At 39.1% G+C, this 27,417-nt stretch overlaps 1 protein-coding gene across 1 annotated transcript in view; it reads left to right on the top strand.

The window, feature by feature from the left end:
* RELN (reelin) overlaps positions 1-25,532 on the top strand; it is a 407,759-nt gene extending 382,227 nt beyond the window's left edge. The window contains exons 26-34 of the mRNA XM_082692427.1: positions 1,134-1,146; positions 6,911-6,984; positions 7,805-7,966; positions 8,695-8,852; positions 11,552-11,771; positions 13,546-13,743; positions 14,373-14,471; positions 15,081-15,164; positions 24,416-25,532. Of these exons, the coding sequence (XP_082548553.1) occupies positions 1,134-1,146; positions 6,911-6,984; positions 7,805-7,966; positions 8,695-8,852; positions 11,552-11,771; positions 13,546-13,743; positions 14,373-14,471; positions 15,081-15,164; positions 24,416-24,512 (1,105 nt within the window). The 3' untranslated portion in view covers positions 24,513-25,532. The remainder of the gene's footprint in view (positions 1-1,133; positions 1,147-6,910; positions 6,985-7,804; positions 7,967-8,694; positions 8,853-11,551; positions 11,772-13,545; positions 13,744-14,372; positions 14,472-15,080; positions 15,165-24,415) is intronic.
* The last annotated feature ends 1,885 nt before the right edge of the window (positions 25,533-27,417 follow it).

The raw sequence follows: 27,417 nt of genomic DNA, 5'->3' as shown, positions 1-27,417 counted from the left end.
GCTGGTAGGAGAGAAAAATAGGGCGCTATTATTTAATGGGTATAGAGCTTTGGATTTTGCACGATTTAAGAGTTCAGATCTTTTGCAAAAAAGGGGGGGATTAGGGATGTTCAGTGTTTTCCTCAGCTTTCTGTTAAATTTTCCTTCAGAAACTAAAGAGTGAGGGAATCTCCTCAAATACTACCACTCTATAGGTCTATCCTTAACTAAGTGGCATAAAGGATGCTGAAGGTCATGTCTGATGTTACCCCACCCCTAATTCCAAGCCACCTCCTTTAAGAGTGAAGATTTTCCCTCTAGCAGGCCCACACCAGGCCCTTATCAAAGTTGTCATATTTGATTAAGTTGGTTGGAGCCTCCTGTCTTGCTGCCTCTGTCAACCCAAACTGAAGAGATGGACATCATCTTCTCTAACCAAATCCATTTGTTTAAAAAAAAGAAAAAAGTTCATCCCTAGAAATGTAGTACTTAAAGTATCACCAACACTCCATTTTTCTAAGTCACCAACAATTTTTTAAACTTCACCCATTTCTTGCCTTTCCTTTCTGATCTGTTCCCCTGGGCACTGTTGTCTTTGCCCTCCACAGCTGGGGCCATCTTGCGCTTGTTTTCCACTTGTTCTCCAGCTCTGAGTTCTCTGCCAGTTCTCCTCTTTCCTCCTTGGAATATACTTCTGCTTCCTTTTTGGCTCCTCTTCTTCCTCCGACGCTCTAGAGGTCTCTAGACCTCTAGACCTCTAGTACTCTAGTACTAGTATAATACTAGTACTCTGGCATTTTGCGGTACTTCTCTGCTCTCTTCTCTCTTAGATAGTCTCCCCATGGGAAATTCCATTCATCCTTTGGCTTCCGGGACATGTTTAAGACCAGCTCCCAGACCTGCCTTTCCAACCCTGACTGATTCACCAACCATTAATTCAGTACTTTTACATTCTGTGTACATTCCTACACTTTCATTGTCCGGCATCTCAGCTCGTAGCGGCAAATAGTGAACTTCATCTCCTCCCTCTCCCTACCGACTCCTCTTTCTGATTCTCCTGTTTTTATTGATGGTACCACCTTTGACTTATTGATCAGCTTTAAAAGTTGAAATAGTCTTTGATTTTTCACTTTTAACTTTTCACATCTAACCAGCTACTGCAGCCTTGTAATTTCCAGTGTGCCTGGCACCCATCCCATCTTCTCCGTTTGCTCTATTCCCACTTGCACTCATTAAATCAGTAGTCCAGTAACTAGTCTTCCTTTCTACTCCCACCTGTCCTTCAACAGCACAGCCAGACTCATCTTTACAGAGCATAGCTCTGAGCACATTACTCCACTGCTCATAAACCTTTAATGGCTCCCCATTGCTTACCAAATTAAGGTCAAAAGCCAAAGACTACAGTTCATGGTCTACCGAACTCACTAATCTGTCTCACGTTCTCTCCCAGTATTCTACACCTTCTACAGCTGGACCAAAACATAGCTCATGCTCTCCTATAGACATGACACAGTGTCTTCCCACCTCTGTGTCTTTGCTCACGCTCCTCCCATCTAACTGTGTTTCTCCTACCTCCACCTCTCACACTCTTCCCATTCTCCAGAGGCAGCTCACATGCACCCTATTTGGTTAACTCTTTTCTGTTTTGCTTTAGTTGAAGTATATTTGACATTTAACTTTGTGCAAATTTAATTTGTACAACATGTTGATTTGATACATACATATATTGTCATATGATTGCCATTGTAGTGAGAGCACCTCTATCATGTCACGTAATTATCATTTCTTTCTTGTAGCTGGAATAATTAAGATCTTCCACTTCTGATGAATTATTTTCCAATCCATTTAACCAGATACTGTCTCTCCTTCATAAGAAGCACCACAGCGTTTTAGTTATATCTTTTATGATTTCCTTTCTCATTATTGGAATATGCTTCTTACTCTCTCTGAAGCCAGGGCTGTTTTATTCATGAGTGTGTGGCCTGAAATTTTTAGCACTAACCTTCCCCTGTATCAGCACTAAAATAGGACATGTTAATAATTAGATGATTAGGACTTAAATTTAAATTGCCGAAGTTTTATAGCAATATTAATGATTCAAACATTTAATTGCATATAATGTGGAAAGCTCTTATTCATATGAAAATGGAAAAAACCACAAGAATAGAAATTCGTGCCAGAAATGTAGTAGCCTCAGGAAGTTAGGATATCAATGAAAATGTCTTGAAGCAGTCATACTTCGAGTTTCTTTGCATTAATTCTCCAAGTGTTACTTTGCTTTCGGCTAAATTTTCTTCCCCAAATTTATAATTAATATGTTGTTATATTTATCCAGTAAATAGAAATAGCACTTTTTTTGTTTGTTTTATTGCTTAGTCATGGATATCATTCTGTTTACAGCCAGCTCTGATTGGTATGGAATGCCTTTTTCTCCTGGAGAGGCATCTGACTCTTAGTCTTAACCAAAACTGCCAAATTTGGCAAGTAGAAAAAGCTGAAGAGCAATAGCATAATCCAGAAAAGTTAAAATTAACTAGCTAGATCGATAGGCCAAAATTAAGCCTGGAAAAAAAAAAATGGGGCCTGGTCATTTCTGTACAAAAACTTTTATGTCTTTGAAAAAAAGACGTTTCTCAAAGGTTAATAGCTTGCTCTTTTAACTTTTTTGTTTTTATTATTGAAGTATAATTGACATAAAATGTTATGTTAGTTTCAGATGTACAACATAGTGATTTGACATTCTTTACATTACTCAGTGCTCACCACTATCTTAAGTCACTTCCAGTGTTATTACAGTATTTTTACCCATTTCATCCATTCCCTCTACCCCCTCTAGAAGTCACCAGTTTGTTCTCTGTATTTTTAAGTCTGTTTCTGTCTGTTCATTTGTTTTGTTTTTTAGATTACACAAATAAGTGAAATCATGTGGTATTTGTCTTTCTCGGTCTTACTTACTTCACTTAGCGTAATACATTCTGGATCCATCCATGTTTTCACAAATGGCAAGATCTTATTCTTTCTTATGGCTAGGTAATATTCCATTGTAGATATACCCCATATTTTGTCCATTCATCTGTTCATGGACATTTGGATGGCTTCCATATCTTGGCTATTGAAAATCATGCTGCAGTGAACATAGGGGTGCATATATCTTTTTGAATTAGTATGTTCATTTTCTTTGAGCAGTGGAATTATTTGATCATTGTGTGTTTCTATTTTTAATTTGTTGAGGAACCTCCATACTATTTTCCATAGTGGCTGTACCCAGTATAGATTCCCACCACTTGTGCCCAAGGGTCCCCTTTCATCCACATCCTTACCAATACATATTATTTCTTATCTTTTGATACTACCCATTCTAATTTGTGTGTGGTAATATCTCTTTATGGTTTGATCTGCATTCCCCCAATAATTAGTGAGGTTAAGCATCATTTCATGTGTCTGTTGGCCATCTGTATGTCCTCTTGGGAAACATATTCAGGTCCTCTGCCCATTTTTTAGACAGATTTCTGTTTGTTTGTCTTGAGTTGTGTAAGTTCTTTGTATATCTTCGGTATTAATCCCTTACCAGATATATCATTTGCAAGTATCTTCTCCCATTCAGTAGGCTGCCTTTTTGTTTTGCTGATGGTTTCCTTCATTGTGCAAAAGCTTTTTATTTTGGTGTAGTATGAATAAGTTAGTTAGTTGGTTTTGCTTTTTTTCTCTTCCCCCTGGCTGATGTCCAAGAGATTATTGCCTATGTTTTCTCTTAGGAGTTTGGTCTCACATTTAGGTCTTTTTTTTTTTTTTTAAAGATGTTATTTATTTATTTGACAGACAGAGATCACAAGTAGGCAGAGAGGTAGGCAGAGAGGGAGAGGAAGGGAAGTAGGCTCCCCGCTGAGTTCGGGCTTGAGCCCAGGACCCTGAGATCATGACCCGAGCTGAAGGCAGAGGCTTTAACCCACTGAGCCACCCAGGCGCCCCTCACATTTAGGTCTTAAATCCATTTTGAATGTATTTTTGTATATGGTTCAGAGAGTGTTCCAGTTTCATTCTTTCACATGTTGCTGTCCAGTTTTCACAACAACGTTTGTTGAAGAAACTATCGTTTTCCCATTTGGTGTTCTTGCCTCCTTTGTCATAGAATAATTGATCATGAAGTGGGTTTATTTCTTGACTCTCTATACTGTTCCATTGTTCTGTGTGTCTGCTTTTGTGCCAGTACCATACTGTTCTGATTACTTCAGCTTTGTGGTCTATTTTACAATCTGGGATTGTGATGCCTCCAGCTTTGTGCTTTCTCGGGAGTGCTTTTGCTATTTGGGGCATCTTGTGGTTCCATACAAATTTTAGGATTATTTGTTCTATTTCTGAAAAAAATGCATTTGGTATTTTGATAAGAGAGTCTATTGAATCTGTAGATGCCTTTGGGTAGTATGGACATTTTAACAATATTAATTCTTCTAATCCATGAGCATGGTATGTTTTCTCATTTGTTTTCATCATCTTCAATTTCTTTCATCAACATCTTATAGTTTTCAAAGTATAAGTATTTCACCTCCTTGATTAAATTCCTTCTAGGTACTTTTTTTTGTGTAATTGTAAATGGGATTGTTTTCTTCATTTCTCTTTATCCTACTTTGTTATTATCATATAGAAATACAACATATTTCTGTATATTAATATTGTACCCAGCAACTTTACTGATTCATTTTTCAGTTCTAACAGTTTTTCGGTGGAGTCTTTAGGGTTTTCTATAGATAGTATCATGTCATCTGCAAATGGTGACAGGTTCACTTTTCCTTTCCAATTTGGATACCTTTTATTTCTTTTTCTTGTCTGATTGCTGCAGCTAGAATTTCCAATACTATGTTGAATAAAAGCAGTGAGAGAGGAAATGCTTATCTTGTTCCTGATCTTAGACAAAAAGCTCTCAGATTTTCCACAACTAAGTATGATGTTAGCTGTGGATTTTTCATATATAGCCTTGTTAAGTTGAAGCATGTTCCCTCTAAACCCACTTTGTTGGGAGTTTTTATCATGAACGGATGTTGAATTTTGTTCAGTGCTTTTTCTGCACCTATTGAGATGATCCTATAGTTTTTATGCTTTCTCTTGTTAAAGTTACATATCACATTGATCTGCAAATATTAAATTATGCCTGCATTTCTGGAATAAATTCCACTTAATTATAGTGAATGATTCTTTTAGTGTATTGTTGAATTCAGTTTGCTAATTTTTGTTGAGGATTTCTGCATTTACATTCATCATTGCTGGCTCAGTTGGTGGAGCATGTGACTTTTTTTTTTTTTAAGATTTTATTTATTTATTTGACAGGGATCACAAGTAGGCAGAGAGGCAGGCAGAGAGACAGAGAGAAGCAGGCTCCCCGCTGAGCAGAGAGCCTGATGTGGGGCTTGATCCCAGGACCCTGAGATCATGACCTGAGCTGAAGGCGGAGACTTAACCACTGAGCCACCCAGGAGCCCCAGCATTCAACTTTTAATCTCAGTTTTAAGTTCAAGCCCACGCTGGCTATAGAAATTACTTAAAAATAAAACCTTTAAAAAAAAAAAAAAAAAGAGGGGGCTCCTGGGTGGCTCAGTGGGTTAAGCCTTTGCCTTCAGCTTGGGTCATGGTCTCAGGGTCCTGGGATCGAGCCCCACATCGGGGTCTCTGCTTAGCAGAGAGCATGCTTCCCCCTCTCTCTCTGCCTGCCTCCCTGCCTACTTGTGATCTCTCTCTCTCTCTCTGTTAAACAAAATCTTTAAAAAAAAAAAAAAAAGAGTTTATTGGCTGGGATGCTTGGTATCTCAGTCAGTTAAGTTTCCAATCTTGGTTTTGGCTCAGGTCGTGATCTTAGAGATGGTGGGATTGGGCTCTGTGTTTAGCAGGGAGTCCGCTTGAGGATTCACTCCCTCTGCCCCTCCTCCCACTCACATGTGCTTGTGCTCTTTCTCTCTCATAAATAAATAATTTTTTTTTTAAAGAATATTGGCTTGTAGTTTTCTTTTTCTGTAGTGTCTCTGTCTGGTTTGGGTATCATGTTAACGCTGGCCTCGTAGAATAAATTTGCAAATTTTCCTTCCCTTTTATTTTTTGGATTAGTTTGAGAAGAACAGATATTAAGTCTTCTTTGAGTATTTGGTAGAATTCATCTATGAAGCCATCTGAGAGGGCTTTTGTTTGTTGGGAGAGTTTTTCATTATTGCCTCAGTTTTGTTACTTATAATCAGTCTGTTGACATTTTCTCTTTCTTCCTGATTCGTTTTTGGAAGAGTATATATTTTTAGGAATTTATCCATTTCTTCCATGGTGTCCGATTTGTCAGAATATAATTTTTCATAGTATTCTTTTATAACCCTGGTATTTCTGTGATGTCAGTTGTTATTTCTTCTCTTTGATTTCTGATTTTATTTATTTGCATCCTCTCTCTTTTTCTTGAGGAGTCTAACTAAAGGCTTATCAATTTCATCATTTAAAACAACCAGCTCTTGATTAGAATAAATACTTTTTTTAAAAAAAGATTTATTTATTTGACAGAGAGAGACACAGTGAGAGAGGGAACACAAGCAGGGGGAGTGGGAGAGGGAGAAGCAGTCTTCCCTGCTGAGCAGGGAACCTGATGAGGGACTCAATCCCAGAACCCTGGGATCATGACCTGAGCTGAAAGCAGATGCTTAATGACTGAGCCGCCCAGGCGCCCCGAGAATTAGTGCTTTTTTTTAAACCTTGATTCTCATCTTCACACAAAGTTGCATATTTTTAACGGAACTCAAAAAAAAAAAGAAAGTAATATTGGTATTCTGGCAGGTTGCTCTGTAAAAGCTGCTCTGAATATTTGTTGATTTCCCATTAGAGGCATAATTTAGAGAGAGGGATTTAATTAACTAATGACAGGTATTTAATCTTCCCCGTACACACTTTTCATTTATGTTTGTTTTAGATTGTGGTAGGTTGCGAAGCTACTTCCTGTGGTGACCTTCATTCCGTAATGTTGGAGTACACTAAGGATGCAAGGTTTGTGAAATCATTTTGGAATAAATTTTTATGTTCTTCCAAACTTGAATACAACTTCAGATGGATGTCTATTTTTAAAACAACTCCAGGGGAGCAACCTTTTATATTAAAAGTATAGTTTATGTTTATTTCACATGTATTCATTTCCCTTATATAAAACTTACATGAATGTCTTATTTTCAGAAATTTCCTTCAAACTCAGAAAACTCATTTTCCTACTAGACTGGCTGCAAGCCAACAAATTTTTTTTGTCTTTTAAACTAAGTAAGAGACTACGTTTGTCCTCAAAGTAGATTTCTCTTTTATTCATGTTGCTCATTTTCAACCAACCTTAATGAGAATTAAAATCAATACAAGATCTAAATATGCTGCAGCCAGAGTCACATGTCTTGAAGCCTAGTAAAAGTCTGACCCAGTGCAGTTACTTTATTGGGATGTTGAGAGTCCTGTCTCCCGCCACCACTTTTGAAAATGAATTATAGAGAGTTAAGTTTGGGTAAACAGAGAGTTTTGTCCATCAACTGCAGATATATTTCTGGTAATAATACCAGTGGGAGGAAGCCATTAGAATGCAGTAGCGGGCATGCTATTATTTTATTCTATTATCTGTGAATATATTCCTGTGCTTGTAAAGAGTTATATCTTGTTTGAAATTATTTTCAGTTTTACTTTTCATTGTGTTTATATATATATACAGGAAATAGAAAACTTACATAAAAATACCTCAATTTAACCCAACCCCAAAGGGTTACTTTGACATTAGTCAAGTCATCTATTTCCTCTTGAGAATTGTCTACCATAACTTCTGTGGTTTCCACAGGTCGGATTCCTGGCAGCTCGTTCAGACCCAGTGCCTTCCTTCCTCTTCAAACAGCATCGGCTGCTCCCCCTTCCAGTTCCATGAAGCCACCATCTACAATTCTGTCAACAGCTCGAGCTGGAAAAGAATCACCATTCAGCTGCCTGACCATGTCTCCTCCAGGTAAATTGCATACGAAGGTAAACTTGGTGGGATTATCTGGCAATCTCTACAGAGCTGCTGCAGTGACCTTCCATCACAACTGCGGTACCCTCTCCCTCCTTTCACCAACCCATGTCCCCATATGGCAATGGCATGTCCCAAGAAGAAATAGGAAGACATAGGATCTTGTCTGTAAATGCTACAGATCTCAGATTTGCTTTGGATAAAATACCACAGCACAAGCCAAGCTCAATCACATGCCCCAAATCACAGACACTCAAAGACCTGGAGTTAGCACCGTATCTGCTCGAGTGTTCTGTGATTCCCAAAGGCTGCACTCCTCATCCCATATACAGATACCCTCTGGGGTATGCAGGGCTGGTTTGATTACACAAAGCCACTGGCTAAACATGATAGAGTGCGATCTTCCTAGAGCAGCATTCACTTTACTCAAAAATTTGGAAAATGATATACCTCAATAAGAAAAAGGGACACAAATTGATTATGGAATAGAATAGGAAATTCACATGAAACCCTCAGGGAAGGTACAAGCTTCCAGAATGGCATTTTGAGAGATATCCCCAGAGTCTGAGGGGGTACATGTTCACTCCCATTGACTTGGGTGCTTCAAGGAGAAGCCTGGGGGCATCCTTTTCTCAGAAATAGTCCCCATTCCCAGGGCTGGAGGAGGGACACAGCCACAGGAAATAACAGGCTATTGAACCCTCCTGCTCTCTCTGGACTTCTAGTGCAACACAGTTCCGCTGGATCCAGAAGGGGGAAGAAACAGAGAAGCAAAGCTGGGCGATCGACCACGTGTACATCGGAGAGGCTTGCCCCAGGCTCTGCAGTGGGCACGGATACTGCACCACGGGCGCTGTCTGCATCTGTGATGAAAGTTTCCAAGGTCTGAATCCCAGGCTGTCACTTTCAATACAAAAGACCATGAGGCTCTCCTCACATCAACACATATACAAAGACCATCAGGAGGGGCGGGGCACCTGGGGGAGCTCAGATCATGGTCCTAGGGTCCTGGGATCGAGTCCAGCATCGGGTTCCCTGCTCAGCAGAGAGCCTGCCACTCCACCTGCTTGTGCTCTCTCTGTCAAATAAATAAATAAAATCTTTAAAAAAAAATTTTTTTTAAAGCAAAAGGCCACAAAGAAAGAAAAACTCCAGCCCTGAGGGATTTGGGGTGGATGACACACCGTTTGATCACAGCATTCTTTATCTTTGGAATGAAGTGTCAAGGATAATTTTCTGCCATGTTCCTTAAAGTATTTTTTAAATGCAGAATTCTGAGCACCTGCCTGGGTGGCTCAATCAGTTAGATGGTCGACTCTTGATTTCGGCTCAGGTCATGATTCAGGGTCGTGAGATGGAGCCCCATGTCAGGCTCCACGCTGCACGTAGAGCCCATTTAAGATCCTCTCTCCCTCTCTCTCTGCCCCTCCCCCTGCTCATGCACTCTCTAAATAAATAAATAAATAAATAAATAAATAAATAAATAAATAAAATCTTTTAAAAATAATATAAAATCTTTTAAAAATAATATAAAATCTATAGCACTTCACATTCCCCATTCTCTATATAACTCCCTGCCTCAACCACTACCCCCAACACTTTATTTTCACTTCTGGGCCTCTTTCCTTCCTGTCCTGGCTGCCCATCCCTGGATACTTTGCCGGTATTCCTTCTTTCTCAGTCTCTCCAGTAGCAGCTGCCCCATCCTCCCAAGATGTAGCTGATGATTCAATATATTCTGTTTTCTAGGTTGCTTTCTCTCTTTCTCTCTCTCTCTCTCACACACACACACACAAACACACACACACACACACACACAAAAGAAGGAAAAAAAAAAAACTTTTTACTGCTTGGGCTTCTAGAAGCCAAGTATATGATTTGGGACTGATTATCTACTCAACCCCTAACATCATAGGAAACTGTTTCCTTGGCCTGAGAGAAGGCCTGCAGTCTGCTTTCCTCTGATGCAGGGTTTCCAACAGGTTTCTGTTGTTACAGAGTCTACAGAATCACCATAATATCCTCCGTGCCTAATACTTGGCATATAGCAATGCTCAGTGAATCCTTTTTGAATGAATTCTTACATTGCCTTGTACTTTACTACTTACACAGTGTCCCCCTATTTATTCAGCAGTCATTTACGACTTATGATATCCCCATAAGTTAGCTGTGGTTAATATAATTATTCCCACTTCATGGGTAAGGAAACTGAGACTCAGGGAACTTAAGTGACTTGCCCAAGATGACACAGCTAGTCAGTGTCAGAAAGATGACCATTACTCAGTTCTTTCCAGTCAACCTTGCTGTCTCCCATAACTGGGAGATTAATCCAAAGAGGAGCAAAATTATACAACTTCCCTAATAATAAGTTTTTACAATGGAAAAATCCACAGATTTGACTTCTGGAGTAGAATATAGTTAGATTTGTTTGTTGATGCTATTTCCTGGCCTCCAAATGAAATGAGTATGATTAATGTACACGACTGCACATCTCTCATGTCAGAAATTACTTAGCCATGATCTCTTTCCTCTGGTCTCATTACCACTGAGACCACCTGTATCTGTCCATGTATTAGCTGGACACCTTGAACTTTAGACACATGAACAAATCATATGTCTCACAAGGAGTCCCAGATGTCTGGAATTTGCCCTCTCCCCTGATCCACAGAGCTAGAGCCATGACCTTTTGATATAGAACTATTATAGATGTTTAGGGAAGTTGTGCTGTTCAAATCAAGGGCGAATGCAAACACATACACATTTGCTAATGTTCTCTCTTAAATGCCAATATTTCAGCTCAGTGCTCTCATCCTTCCAGCCTATTCACCACTCATTTATTTATATCATCTTGTTATTGCATATCTTACATGTGCTAAGTATTGTGTTAGGTGCTAGAACCCAGCAATGAATAAAATGCAGACTCTGCTCTCAAGACTCAAGTATAGAGCTGGAAGAACAAGAACATGACTTATCCTATTTCCTGCTGCAAAGGCATGCTGGGGAGAAAGAAATTAGGTTGGCTTCTCATGCCAGGGTGAGAGCTCTCCTGCAAGACCCATCATTGGTAAACTTGTAGGCCTGATGCTGGGTATTTATATAGTCGATTCATGTGAGCAGTAAGTACATTAGCCCCTACACAGTGTAGCACACATTCACTCAGAGAAAGTGGGATTTTTTTCAAGAACATAAGCCAGGGGTGCCTGGGTCGCTCAGTGGGTTAAGCCTGCCTTCGGCTCAGGTCGTGATCTCGGGGTCCTGGGACTGAGTCCTGCGTTGGGCTCTCTGCTGAGCAGCGAGCCTGCTTCCCCCCCTTCTTTCTCTCTGCCTGCCTCTCTGCCTACTTGTGATCTTTCTGTGTCAAATAAATAAAGTCTTTAAAAATAAATAAGAAATAAAAATAAATTTTAAAAAAGAACATAAGCCAATAATTGCTCCAATACAAAGAAAACATTTATTTCTGGGAGTCTGTATCTGCCTAGTATGTTGTTGCTCTTATAGTAACAATAATGGATTAAGCCAAAAATCGTCTTTAATGATGCCACTTCTTTTAGCTAACTTTTGCAATTATTCCCTTCCCTCTAGGTGATGATTGCTCTGTTTTCAGTCATGATCTTCCCAGCTATATCAAAGATAATTTCGAGTCAGCAAGAGTCACTGAAGCAAACTGGGAGACCATCCAAGGTGGCGTGATAGGAAGTGGCTGTGGGCAGCTGGCACCCTACGCCCATGGAGACTCACTCTATTTTAATGGCTGTCAGATACGACAGGCAGCCACCAAGCCTCTGGATCTCACCCGAGCAAGGTAACCAAACTCCTGTGTTGTAGTTCAGACCCAGAACTGGCCACAAGACTGGTCACTTTCTGCTCTCTGTCAAATATAACCATGAACTTCACAGCATGGGTGTCACAAAGCAGTGGAGACCTAAATGTCACTTGAATTTGGTAGGAGAAAGCAATGTTTTCCCCACTCAGAGTTATGCTTTGCTTCAATTTATTGTAGAACTACCTTGTTTTTCTTCATGTATTCTGGCTGAGTGGTGGTGACATAGGCATAAGCCAGGAGAAGTGGCCAAAAATAAAAACTGATGTGGATCAAATCAATGTGCTGTATACCTTAAGCCTATACAATGTTTTATGTCAATCAGATCTCAGTAAAGTTAAAAAAAATAACAAAAAAATGTTAAATGGGCTGTAGATCACTCTATAGATAATTTCATGTTGACTAATTACAAGTATGTAAATACAAATGTATCTATGGAGTAGATTTATAATCAGGCAAACATATAACTATATTTAGCATACATGGTTACAATAAACAGAAATGGAGGATAGATGGGAACTTTCAAAATGTTCTCAGAACTGCTTATTAATGGAAAGCAGAGTGGATGGGGACTGTGCAAATCGACTTGGGAAGTGACAGAGACAAAAGGACCCCAGGAAGGTTGGATTCCCTTCCCCACCTGCTCCTTCCCAGCTCTGCCACCTTATCCATGCAAACATGACTTTCTGTCTGTATAATTCAGAAAAAAGATTCCAAGGGTCCATGAAGACTGCAAAGTGCTGGCTAGAGTATTCCCTGACTACTGCAAGGTGTTCCAGAGCTACGAGGACATTGAGAATCAGATGCTTGGTTAATAAAAATGTACACATAATTTACTCAAGGCTTTTGACTTTGGAAAACATTTGTGATGTATTTTCAGAAGCAGAAAGGCAAGTTTAGTGTTTTTCGGTGTGATAAACAATGAAAATACAATTAAGTCCTTTGTGGTAACCACAGAGGTGCCAGAAGTTACAGTCACCCATCCCATGTTTTCCCACCAGAAAGATGGACTTAATCTGCGGACAGCCTGATGTTTCCCTTGACCCCATATACACCAACAAGTAGCTGCTTAACAAATAATTGCACACCGTGTTGTGCAAGCAAGTTTGTTTTTATGAATTTACAAGTGTTAAGTTTGCTGCCTTATGTCACCAGCTCCTGTAAATGGCACCACTCTATTAATCACTAGGACTCTTATTAGAATAGATTCCCTGTGTTTAAAAACTGTGTCTTCTGAGGGCAAGAATGCCCGTAAAGAGCAAAAAGACACTTCAAACAGAATCACAGGTACCGTCCAGAGCCTGCATATCCAACTCAGCCTTCCCTCTTTTCTGATCTCCAGACAGCCTCTCCTAAAATAGACCTAATGATTTATCCTTGTGCAAGATGCTGTTCAGCTTGGAGCTGTTTGGTTTAAAAAAAAAAAAAAGTATGTAGCATAAATATTGTGTTTTTGTTCCTAGTCCTCTCTATCTCCTCATGCCTATTTGGCCCATTTTACCTTCCAGAGAATAGAAGTCAAAATTGTTCTCTTGGTGTAGAAAGCCCACCTTCTGAGATTATTTCTCATAGGTAGGAAGTAAAGATTAATATAAATACATTAGTTTATTTACATGCCTTAGTCCTAAAACGGGATGCTTCCATTTCTACTCTTTCAGCTCAGAAGTGATGGACTTTAGGATCAGGAAAGGTTTAAAAAAAAAAAAAACTAGAACTCATCTACTACTGTCTGACATGCATTTCCCTGTATTTGCAGCAAAATCATGTTTGTTCTGCAAATTGGGAGCACGTCCCAGACAGACAGCTGCAACAGCGACGTGAGCGGCCCGCACGCCGTGGACAAGGCGGTGCTGCTACAGTACAGCGTCAACAACGGCATCACGTGGCACGTCATCGCGCAGCACCAGCCCAAGGACTTCACGCAGGCGCAGAGGGTGTCCTACAACGTGCCCCTGTAAGTGGCCCGATCACCAGAAATCCGTGAGATGGAGCTCGGAGCTTGAGGTTACTGTGCCGACCCCACCCAAGCAGGTGGCGGCAGAACCCTGACGAACCCAGATCTCCAGAGTTGTGTCGCTGCTCCCTGTGAGGCGCGGGGTGGGGGTGCGGGCTCACGAGGGAAGAGAACCTAACAAGAAAATGCAGGGGCGCTTTTTGCTGATTTCCCTTTCTCTGACGGGGATTTCTAGTCTTTTAGAGAAGAACGTTTTTAATTTTCTGGTGCACTCTTCTGCAGGTTTTCTGAGGCTAGGCAATGGGGTCCCTTTGGTTGAGCACCGCACCCCCAGTTCTAGCTCAGCACCTCTCATGCAGAAGGCATGGCCCGGACATGGACCAAATTCGATGCTCTTCCAGCTGCTCCTGGAGTGAGGGGAAGCTGGGAGGGAGAGGGAAACAGATTCCAGATCCCTGAGTCACCAGTGAAATTTAACACTGCTCAAAAGGGTACCGTGAACTAAGTGAATCCGAATTCATGCGCTCAGTCATGTTGAGTTAGACGGGCCTATTATCTTCGAGGTCTGGAAATGGCATACCAGAAGTTTGTCTTCTAGCAGCTAATCTCTTTGTCCTTCTGTGACCCAGGGAGGCACGGATGAAAGGAGTTTTATTGCGCTGGTGGCAACCTCGCCACAACGGAACAGGTCATGATCAATGGGCTTTGGACCATGTGGAAGTTGTCCTGTGAGTATCTGATAGATAGCTCCCTTGTCCATTTCGGGAAGGTTTGATATTCCTTTGCTATGGCATGCTTCTTAATTCAGTAACAACCGTTCCTGATAAGAAGCCCCCAGGAGACTTTGGTCTTCTCCCTTTCCACAACTGCTATTTGTAGCTCGAGTCAACCTGAAGTAGGAAAGTCCCAAAATAATTTAATATGCCTTAGAAAACTTCAATAAGCAAAAGACGTATCTGCAGATTCGACCACATTAGTGAAATTGGGTGACACAAAAGTCCTGAGATAAATGGGAAACAATGTCCTTGTCACATCTGGGTTGCCTTATAAAATGGCATGATATCCTGAACAGAGAAGGGGTCTATTTCTAGCTAAGGCGCCCAGTTACAAACACCTGTCTGAGCCACAGATGCCCAAGGCATTCTTTTGTGAAATGCCACAGTCCCCACCAGAGCAAGGAATTTGTGGTTTCAGAGTCCCCCTGACCAACCCCCGCACCGAGCATGTGGAAGGTGTTCCCCTGTGGTTTCTCCTGTACGATAAAGTTGGCACCGCTCTCACCTAGCCGGGTTGACTGTTCTGCAGAGAGATGACTTGCTTTTTCTCTAACAATCTAGTTCCTGTAGAACTGGAATGCTTATGTCTCGACGGGTTCGGACTGATGGCTCCAAGTGGTTGGCAAGGAGAGGCGAATCTTCTCGGTAGATAGGTTCAAATGTTCATTCTGTTTACCAAACCGAAAATGAAATCAGTCCTTTGGCTGATTTCAGTCATTTTGAAAGCAAACTTAAATGATCGATTGGTAGGCAAACTACCAGATTTGTTTTCTTTCAATCATAGCCATGAGCTGAATTTTCCAGTCTTGAGTTAGCCCTCGTCTTAGTTTTCACTGAGGCACCTGCTTGCATGGCATCCATATCAACCCCCAAATCCAAGAACAACTTGGTCCCCACACAAGCCCCCACTGTGCGCTCTGCTGCTTTGGACAACTTGCTGGGCTCTGCCTCCACAAGACAAAGTTGAAGTTTAAAATAAAAGTCCACACTCATTTGGATCTTTATGAGGCTGAGTTTTACCGAGACACTGACTTCCTCAGAATACATGCTTCCAGGAGAATACCTGGGCTCTAAAATGAATACATATCTACATATGATAAGGCCAGAAATGTGTCCAAATAAACCGAAAAACCATCCCCAGAGCCTTTCTGCCCTAACTACTCGCCCTTCAGAGCAGCACTTCTCAGTCTGATCCAACACCAGAATCACTTGGGAGCCTGGAGGAGGAAATATCCCCGAAGATGATTTAAACTGATCCACAGTGGGACCTGAGCATCAGTCTTTTTATAAAAGCACCTCGGGTGATTCTAATAAACTGGTTGAGAATTGGAGTTAGAGTCAATAAACACTTTCTGTCTTTCAAGTCTCTTGCCAAGTTAGTTTACATTAATGGGGCTTCCTGTGCCTGACAAAGCATTACCAACTCCTATGGAAACTTCAAAACCTGACAGCCCTCAAGAGAAGGCAGCTAATACACCCTGGGGTAGGCATAGCATGGGTGCGAGTAGATAGTTCTTCTGCCACCCAGCCAAGCAATTTCAGTTGTCAGTTTCAGATTTCAGAGGCTTATCATCACCGTCATACCCTTCCTTAGACAGAGTTAAAGAGCAAGTGGTCTCAGCTGTGCAAATATCTTGCCCTGGTATGAAACAACCCCTTTGCAGCTTTGAAGCAGAACTCTGTTCTTTGTTCCCTGTTCAAGAATACCTGGTGTTGGTATTAATTTTTAGAAGCAGCCGCCAGCATCATGACATTACTGGAAGAATCAAGTTCAGGTTCTCTGGAATCTATCCTATCAATCATACCTATTGTTTCCCATATTTTTCTGGAGAAATAATCTGTATTTGTAAAGACTTCACTTTCAATCCATCTCCAGACTTTTAGTACTTTCAAGAATCTATCACTTACCAGGCACCTTTCTGCTCTTACTCTGCCCGATTCTCTCAGACTTTCAGGACACTGAAACATTTTGAGTGAGGAAAGAGCATCGCCACACATGAATACTTTCAGTGAATAATATAAAAATTATAGCTTCACACATATCACCATATAATTTTATTTTTATATAATACACATGTAATTTTAGAAGCAAATACTGTCTCTTTAATGATATTTTTAAAACTTGTTAAAATTAAAGGAGTCACTTGGTTTTCTTTCTTTTTTGGGGGGGGGAGAGAAATACCAATACAGAGAAATTATATTTTCAGAACTATCTTTGTGATATTTTGCTCTTGTCTTGGGATTTAACATTTCTCCATATACCACTGTACCCTTTCAAGTACTTCTTTTCAGAAGAGTCAAAACTTTTAAGGCATTTACTAATTAATATGCTATTGAAGCTCTATAGAATAATTACTTCAAGTTATTCACTTGATGAGCTTAAAATAAAAAAGAAAGGTCCAGAAAATTCAGAAAAGTAAAACACAATAATTTTCCAGAGTGTCTTTCAACCAAATGAGGCACAAAGAAACTATCCAAGGTTCATTTGATGATTCACATATATTACCAATTATAATTTTGCTACAATGGATGTATATTTAGAAATAGAATACGCCCATATATCCCTAATAATTCAAAATATCCTCAAATTCACTATGCTTTTATATGATAACATTTAGTTACATAAACTAGAATGGCTAACTCCTCAAGTGTGGACGGGAGAGGAGACTGGGATACAAATCAAAAGAGATACAAGCCCTCCCCTAACAGATTACCACAAAGGGGGCTGCTAATATGTTTTTGCAACTAATGGTTGAAAAACCATTACATTTTTAGAACATATTTTCTTTTCTGAGTGCAGACTGGCCTTAATCTAGTTTTAGTACCATAGTTTTGCTTCTGTGCATGTGCACTAAGGACACATGCTAAAAATCCCTAGAAAGAAAAACTGTGGTCACGCATGGTATCTTGAGTTTAACCTCACTACTGCCCAAATTAACAAAGAAGAGAAGAGTTTGATGAGAACAAATTCAGCACTTTTGAATATATTTTGAGGTTTAGGAATGCATCCGAAATTGACAACATACATAATAAATGTGTAATCTAACGGTTTAATTCTAACATGCTCCATATGCAAGGATTTGTATTTCATAAATATGGATGTACGGAGTGACAGGCCCCACACCATGAAGATAAAAAGCACCATTTAGCATTTAACAAGCAAAGTTAGTTTATGCTTTATGCTTGTTTGAGAGTGAAATCTTTTCATTTTCGTGATGTTTTTCAAGAAAACCTGCCCACGAAAAGCACTTTGTGACGATTGGGCCCCACTATTCTGGCATAAAACAGGTGGATTGAATTGACAGATGAGTTTCTTCCAGCCTCACTAGCTTACCAAAAAAACCTTATTCTGTAAAGTCTGAACAATGTAGTCTAATACAGTCACTGACAATCATGTCAGAAACCTAATTTCTCTGAATTCACTTGCTAGTATAGAACATTTTTCAGTAAATGTTTGTGAACACACTTGGGCAGACCCCTCACAAGATCCATGCTGGTGGGGTTCTTCTTAGGATAAAAGAAAATTTGGGGTTCTAATCTTTTCTGTTGGGCACTCATTCTTCTATCCTAAGAATCTCCCTCACCCAACTATGCATTTCATTCACACATCACATTTTTTTTGTGTACGTGTTTAAGTCACAACCTGTCATTTGTATAATGAAGTGGGCCAATTTTTGCATGTGTACCTTGAAAGCAAATTGCTCAGTAAAGAGCCTTTGTGAATTGATTTACTAAGAATTGAATTTTTACCACATTTACTGGGAATGAAAACCAGTATGTTGCTAACTATGGTCTTAAATGCATCTATCAGATTTTAATAATAGCAGTACCATCATGACCATCCCCTCATGCTATTCATTATCAAAATACTGTCATTTTTGGCACAAATGATTTCTAGAAATGAGCAGAGTACATTTGTTGCAAAGCATATTTATCCTTTATTAATTTGACTGTGTTATCTGACATAGAGGACTTCTGCATTTTTTTAAAGCCCATTCCTTAATATATTCAGAAATAAGGATTTTCTAAAATGTGAATAATTGAAAAAAACAGATAGTAAAATTAATGTCAGTAATTAACTGCTACTTTCATATTTATGCTTTATATGCAACATTTATGCCAAATGTAGTACTAAGCTACATGTACCTTGACATATGGTTATGAGCAAATATTGCATGTTGCATTACATTAAAAAGTTAAATATATGTATATATTAGGTATCAAAGAATAAGAATTAACTTCTTTAATTTTTATTTTCAAAAGAGATGAAAAATCCTATATTGCATCTAAACCTGATCAGACTTTTATGACTAATCACAGTGCTGCATGCATTGAAAGGCATTTTTTAACTTGTGTTATATTTCATTATTTGCTGTCATTGGTTTTCCACTAGAGTAAGGTAAGTCCTCTTACTAATTCTGGGTAACCATAGACTAATAGTTTCATCAGTGTTACCTACGTTAACAGAAGTGTTGTCGAAGACCTTTGCAATTAAAAAGAGATAGTGTGAAAACAAAGTTATATATGATACTGAGATACACTGGGACATTTGAAGCCTATATCAAGTTAACTCAGGGTTCAGCAACCTTGTGGCGATTCTCTAATGTACATGCAAATACTGGACAAAACAATGTAGACAGAGCGCTAATCAGCCTTGCTTCATTGGGTGACAAATTTGACTGTATTCGGTGCTTTTGAAGTGCTCATAGTTTATAAGTTTGTTGTGAAAGGAAATTAAAACTAGAAATCTGTGCCAAAGACCTAGGGGCTCTGATTAAATGTAATGTCTTTCAAAAGATCTATTGTGCTGGAGATGCACGAGGGTCACTTGACTTTTTAATTCTATTCTAAATAAGTGAATTGGCAGAAAGTAGTGGACTTTAAAATATTTGTGAGTTCTAGATCCTATCCTTAGGTAAGATTTGCCCTCCTTAATATATAGCTGCATTTGTCCTCTAATGAAAATACTTTTAGACTTAGGAAAGAAGTTAAAATGATTTTCATTTATTAATCATCCGCATTTTATGCTAAAAGTTTCCATTTAGTCCTTACAACTCCCTGAGCACACGTTACCAGATATTCTCTTTCCCCCTGAGCAGAGAAAATAAACATGAAATCTTCAACATTTGTGAGATAACATGAGCCTACACTTATTTCTGTGAAGACTTCCTGAAAATGCATGGTCTTGAAAATGAAGTATTGAGCATCCTCTGTGCAGGGGAGTTTCATTGATTAGTTTGAACGGCAGCTCCTCATCTGACCCTCACCAATATTTCTTTGGAAGATATGACAGTCCCCTGAGTTCTTACTTCTGCATTCATCTGAGGTGTTATTTATTGCATCATATGTTTTGGTAATAAGTAAATTAATTACATATCAGTAAAAATACCTACACTTCTATGAGCTCAAATTACTTCCACCAAGTCTCTATCTTTCCCATTTCCATTAGAACCCATTCAAAATCAACTGGATTTTTTCATAATAATTAATGACCAAGATAGTGGTTTTAGTGAGCAACAGTTCAAAAGAGCACAGTCATTCTTGAAAATTCTTGGAATATCCGCATTTCCCATGCAGAAAAGAAGAAGTATCTTATATTTCCATATCATCTAAGTTCCTAAACTCACTCAGCGATAATGGACATTTAAGTTAGCATTTCCAAGATGCCACTGGTGTTCATTCTCCCTTCTTTCAAGGACTAACAATAGGAGAATTTTAAAATGGACTGAGTTCTTTTTTTTTTTTTTTTTAAGATTTTATTTATTTATTTATTTGACAGAGAGAGATCACAAGTAGGCAGAGAGGCAGGCAGAGAGAGAGAGAGGAGGAAGCAGGCTCCCTGCTGAGCAGAGAGCCCGATGCGGGACTCGATCCCAGGACCCCGAGACCATGACCTGAGCCGAAGGCAGCGGCTTAACCCACTGAGCCACCCAGGCGCCCCTAAAATGGACTGAGTTCTATGCACAGCCAGAGCAAGTTGACAGGTCAAGGAGTGTAGTTGATATACCTTGGGATAAACATTACCTACCTGCAGTGGACTTACAATAAAAAATTACTTTCCCCTGTAACTGCGCTGGAAAAACAAATCTTAATTCCATCACACCTGTTACTAGTTTGGTTATAAGGTTTTCTGTAACTATATATCTACATTATATCAGGGACAAAAACAGGCTCTACAAAAAAAAAATAAATAAATACATAAGTAAACATGAGCTATTTCAGCTTGTTTAAGATTGCCCAGTCCTGTAAGTTAGACATTGTAGAAGCCACAATTCCTGTTTAATGACCACATTAGTTTATTAAATGGCCTAAGAGGCAGACAGCAGTTCGGTATAATTTCCCACAGTGCTTGATTTTAAAAACGTTTTGAACTGGAGAAACCTGCTTCTTTAGAGTCTGACCTAACAGACTCCAGATATACTTATATTTTACATATGAAAGTACTAGTTAGTTTCAAAAGTGCTTTGAAAATGTGGCCATTTTTAATGTGACTAGAGAAACATGAGGCATCTATAGCAAACACATGTGTGCATCAGTATTCACAGGGATCCAAAGATACGTTGCTGATATTTAAATGTATTCAAAATTAAAAGGTATCCAGTGAATCAAAATGCCTCCTAAATGAGACATAAGCTTCCATGCTGGACTGTCAAGGTATTAAAGATCTGTAACCCGTTAATATTTATTTTCTTATATATAATGATGGAGGATAATGAGTCAATCATTCTATTAGAGAAGCTGATTTAAAACCATTAAACACATATCACTTTTTGTTAAAAATTGAATGTTCCTTTGTTCCCATGTACTGAGGTCACTTTCATGTCAATTTAGGTTGCATTGGGATAACTAAATATCTTGAGTGTTACGAGTTTTTTCTATGTAAACTACTTTAACCATTTTAAATTCTCTGAGTACCTTATATATTTAAACGTGTTTTCAACAGAATAATTTTCATTGCTTTAACTTTGCAATTATTCTTTATAGTTAAAGAGTAATGATTTACAACAGGAGTCCAATCAGTAAGTCACCAAAAGTTCAACAGACATGCCTTGACCACCCACGGGTGAGGCAGGAGGCTCAGTTCTATGGTGTGGCGGTGGGGGGAGTGGGGGACAGGCCACTCCCCCAAAAGAACACAGTTGATTTCCAGCCAAAGCAGAAGATGAGCACTATGAGGGTTGAAAGTTGGGGGGAAATCCCTTCAGCGAGTAATACATAAAAGGTGATTCTTGGGGAAAAAATGTAGAAATTTAAGAAGTGATGTAAGGGGTTGACCATTGAGACAGATGGAAAAGGTTCCGGATGAGTTTGAATAAGGGGTCTGCATGGGAAGAAAGGACTTGACAAACAGAATAAGATGAAATCCTAGAGAACTTGAAGTATCTGGCTAAGTTGGCTTAGATGTGGGTCCATGGACAAAAGGACTGTGAGTGGCTTGTTACCAAGGTAAAGCCAGCATTTGAGGGAATGTTCACTGAGACTGGTGTGCCAAATGCGCCCTATGGATGTGGGAAGACATGCACACACATGCATACCATTGTGTGTTCGGTGATACATTCTCAGGATCTCATGGTTTCTTTGCAGCAGTGTTTTTTTCCATAAGGAGAGAAAATGAGGTGGCTAGTTTAGGGGGCCACTATAATAACGCAGGAAAGGGCTACAAAGTGACCTACCATGCTGGGAGGAAGATGGCTAGTGCCAGAACCAGCATTTTGTAATGAAAGAGGTAACCGGATTCTTTCTCCTAACCCTTGATTCCTTCACGACTAATTAGTTCAAGACTAAAAGGTCACTGCTCTTCTTTTGTACCTAGGCAGCAATTAGTACTTACAGCTGATGGTAAATAGTGGATAAATTTATTTCATCTTCAACTATGAGATTAAAACCAGTGACTTTTTTGATACATGTAACACTGTCGTATCAGAGAAGAAAGGATGGGGAGTAAAGCAAATGAAGATAAATCTTATAGCTGCCTTTCTATAGTTCCCAGCAACTTTTTTTTAAAGATTTTATTTATTTATTTGATAGAGACATAGCGAGAGAGGGGACACAAGCAGGGGGAGGGGCAGAGGGAGAAACAGGTTTCCTGCAGAGCAGGGAGCCCCATGCGGGCCTCGATCTCAGGCTTCTGGGATCATGCCCCGAACGGAAGGCAGACGCCTAACGACTGAGCCATCCAGGCGCCCCAGTTCCCAGCATCTTTTAAAAGATTTTACTTACTTGTTTGAGAGAGACAGCAAGAGAGAGAAAGAGAGAGAGAGCACAAGCCTGGGGTAGGGGGAAGACTGAGGGAGGGAGAAGCAGGCTCCCCGCTGAGCAGGGAGCCAGATGCAGGGCTCCATCCCTCGACCCTGGGATCATGACCTGAGCCTAAGGCAGATGCTTAACTAACTGAGCCACTCAGGTGTCCTGTTTCTTGTACTTTGATAAAATAGAAAACTAGAGTAGAATGTTATTATCACTTCATTTTATTTTATAAAATATATCACTGTGAGTCTGTCTTTTTATCAGGTTTTCAGTAGAGATGCTATTGCTTTTTGATTAAGCTTATCTGATGACATTCACTTTATGTGAATCATGTTATTTTTTATGTCATTTTCCTTGGAGACATTTTATTATAAATTTTCTAATGCTCAAACTATAAAACCCTAATTTTGAAGGTTTTTGTGTATTACAAATGTTAGTATAATGTGTTTAAATATAATACCTAGTATAATATACTAGGTAAAACATTTGACACCTTGCCTAATATATTGATCATTAATAACCCAGAATATGCTGCTCGGTACAAAAATCACCCATTGCCTCCTCTTTATCCTGACTCAAGTTCATGTCATATTGACCTTCACAGTGGAATCACAGCACATGACATCATCCCACTCCAGAAGCATTTTATGTTTCCATGAAATTAAGAAGGAAAAAACTCTGTGTCCAGACAGCACTGAAGAGACTCAGTGAATTTGAAAAGTATTGATAGGTTCACATTTCAAAACCACATTCTAATGCCACATAGAGATATGTTGTCACTCAAGCCAGTGTGTGAAAGGAGTGAGATTTTTTTCAGTGATGTCGATATGATCCTTTGTGAAGTATATTTTCCATACCAAAACTTTTAATAGCTTTCTCTACCAATATTGTGCAGTTTCTGACAGACTCTGAAAATCCATTTTCAGTATTTTTATCAGCTTCACGTACAGTATGTACGTATGTATGTATGTGGAGGAAATATATACACAATACATGCACAATTATACAATCTATACGCTTTCTTAGTATATTACGATCTTTTTTCCAATGGAGTGTCTTTTTCATAAGACTGTGTTTCTAGACCCCAAAGGCTTACTGTTTGTGGACGGCCGTGAGAAAAACTTACTTTATTTTGCACCTGAGTCTGATGAAATAGGAAGGTCAAGCTGATTCAACTAACAACTTGGTTTTTGCTTTTTAAGCTTCGAATGAGAAAGTTTGCTAAAGTTATGTTTCCTACTTGTTAAAGATGTGTCTAAATAGGGTGATGGGTACAGCACCCACTTCCTCTCAAATGAAATCCATCCAAGTGTTCAGAAAAAGTTCACGAATAAAATTCAAAAAGCCAAAACAATTTCAATCCACTTTCACTGTGAATCAAGATAAGTTACCTTCCCTCCCCCACCCCAATTTGGAGCTCACTAATGAAAAGAAGGGGATTTCTTCAAAGCCAAAGTCAGTGAATACAGGTGTCAACCTTTAATTATCCTGTCCTGGGGTAGCACTATCAGCATGACCTATTAACAATGAAAATTTTCAGACAAATAGCAGGGTAACTTAGAACATAGCCTAGATTGTGCTTTCCATGGTGGGACTTACATGCTCTTTCTCCTTTGCCTCCCTGCCTCTGTCCTTTCCGATTTGAACAGCACTCGCAAACAAAATTACATGATGAATTTTTCACGACAACATGGGCTCAGGCACTTCTACAACAGAAGACGAAGGTCACTTAGACGATACCCATGAAGAATCAAAACATTTATTTTTCCTTCTGACATGTGATGTGTTGCTTCCTGTTCTTTTAAATCGCGCACCGCATCTGATATCAGGAAAATTCTTGTGAAGGACTTGGTGACTAACTGAAAGCCCTTCTCATGACCGAGTGTACACCACTTTCCCACACTGTGAACTAATGACAAGTGACTTATTTTCTCATAAGTAAATGTCTTCATGTTGCTGTGTCCGTGAAAATTGTGATCTGTTGTAATATCAGTTACAGTGGCAGTATTAAAAATAAGAGATAGTTTAACAGAAAAAAAAAGTTTAAGCACAAAAATTTAAGAGATTTTTATGTTTAAAATGGCGTTTAGTACAGAATCTAACATTCTTGGTCACAAAGCTATTTAAGTGGACTGTATTTCAACTCTTTATCATGTTTTCTATGATTAAATTATCATCGTTTGTTCCTTTATGTATTCTCTTCTACAGTATAACACATTGACACTGTATTTACTTGTTACGTTGCAATATTTTGCTGCTGAATTTCCGGCTACTTATATTCTGCAGAAAATTCGTTGAAATACCTACTCAAGAAGATAGTTGTAAAGATATTGTATCTCCTTTAATCTACTCCTTAAAATGTATGTTGGTTTAGCGTTGTTTTGTGGATAAGAAAAATGCTTGACCTTGAAATATTTTCTACTTAAAAATTGTGGATGAAAACCCTATTTCCCACAAAGTTCCCAGCTCCTTGTCTAAAGGTTCTTTTAAAGTGTTCTGTGGCTGATTTACTAACAGTAACTGCCATTTCGTGTCTGTGGTAACAGAGTGATTTGTAAAACAGTGGATGTTTTCATTGTGTTCTCTTCGTGGATTGTTTTTCCTGCGGGTCATATGCATACCTTCTGATGAAGCTGTACCAACACCAGCAACATTATAATGGCCCTGTAAGCCCTGAACTCTCTATTAACCTAACTGAAAGGTTGTCCTGTAGGGTGAGCCAAGCTAAAAAGCCCATGCTTAAATAAAAATTATGTCCATAATTCACCTGAGGCTCATTTGTCTTTATTCTTTTTTTTTGATTTAATTAAATTTTGTGTAGGATTTGTAAGCCGGATCAGTTTTGGAAGGAACAGTAGTATCTCATATATTTTCTGGGGTTCTGTTTCATCATTGTTAGTAACTATTAGGAAGCTACACTTTCAACTGAGCTGTGTTTCTCTTATTCAGCTTTTCCTATTAATCATTCTCATTACACCAAGAACAGCCAACAGAGAATTCTGAAAATTACTGAATTTCAGAGAATTTTGTTAGCTGCTAACATAATGCCTGGCTCATAATAAGCACTCGCGCATTCATTCAGCAAATGTTTGTTGATTGCTTGCTATGTGACAGGCACTGTGTTATGTGTTGACAATAAAAATGGTAATTGAGGCATTTTTCCTGCTTCTAAAGTCTACACAATAAAAAGTATGTGGGTAGTGTGGAATGTATTGATTTCTCAAGGGATCAAAAAAGTAGCTGGATGGGACGCCTGGGTGGCTCAGTTGGTTAAGCAGCTGCCTTCGGCTCAGGTCATGATCCCAGCGTCCTGGGATTGAGTCCCACATCAGGCTCCTTGCTCAGCAGGGAGCCTGCTTCTCCCTCTGCCTCTGCCTGCCATTCCGTCTACCTGTGCTCGCTCTCTCCCCCTATCTCTCTCTGATAAATAAATAAAATCTTAAAAAAAAAAAAAGTATCTGCATAATAGTGTAATAGATGGCAGTAGTATTTCTCATTGAACAGGAAAATGATGAAGGATGATCCCTCTGAGAAGTCTAGCTAAACTATATTTTGAGCCTGGTGTCAAATCCATTGTGAATCATTGCTTTGGAGATACAAGACCTTCTTTTCTCTGCCTAATTTAACATATGATATTTTTTTATAATTAAATGCGGTATTTGGCCCAAGAATGTTTATAACTATTGTATATTAGTTGTTGATTCTTGTTTCTTGTTTCACAAATTGTTTGCTGCTCATTCACCATTTGATGGCATATTTGGTTCATTTTCTCATTGGTAGAAGGGGTTGAATTTTTCCCAAGTCTTGTATGTGTGCCATAGACCTACCAGGTACTCGGGCAAGGTATTTTATAGTGCTCCCTTCCTCCTGTCTTCTCACCATCAGAAAAGGGCTGACCTCCCTATCAGTCCATCTCCTCAAAGTTTTAATAGTGTAAGTGGCGACTTATATGTAATTGGCTTATTTAATTTGAAACATTAAGTAGGGCTTCAAATATTGTTGGTTGAACAGACTTACCTTTCTAAATAAATAAAGGAAACAAGGTTTAGTAATAGCAGAGATTAAAAAATATTTGCATGGCCAGGTTTCCATGATTTCTACACAGTTATCTCTTCTTCACTGTACATTTTAATGTAAATTATACTCAATATCTGATCTTAAATATAACCAATATCACATATATTTTACCCTTTATCTAAGAAGGAGCATATATATGTTACTTGGGAAATTCCCCAAATTGAGGTTGTCACTCTTGTCCTTATGCCTCAAGGTTAAAAAAAATATATAGGGGATCACTAAAATATGTGCCCATTCATTTTAATGTTTGTCAATTGAAGTTTTTTTGTTTTGTTTTGTTTTGTTTTTTAGCGTTTCCCATTGAAGATTTTTTATTCATTTATTTGACAGAGAGACATCACAAGTAGGCAGAGAGGCAGGCAGAGAGAGAGAGAGGAGGAAGCAGGCTCCCTGCTGAGCAGAGAGCCTGATGCGGGACTCCATCCCAGGACCCTGAGATCATGACCTGAGCCGAAGGCAGCGGCTTAACCCACTGAGCCACCCAGGGGCCCAATTGAAGTTTTTTGACAGCATTTGGTATTGACTTTCTGTACCTTTATCTTTTTAACATTGCCATACTTGGCAATTGCCACTT

The sequence above is a fragment of the Mustela nivalis genome, assembly GCF_964662115.1.
Source record: "Mustela nivalis genome assembly, chromosome: 12".
NCBI classification, from domain to species: domain Eukaryota; kingdom Metazoa; phylum Chordata; class Mammalia; order Carnivora; family Mustelidae; genus Mustela; species Mustela nivalis.
This window is presented reverse-complemented; position numbering and strand designations above follow the sequence as displayed.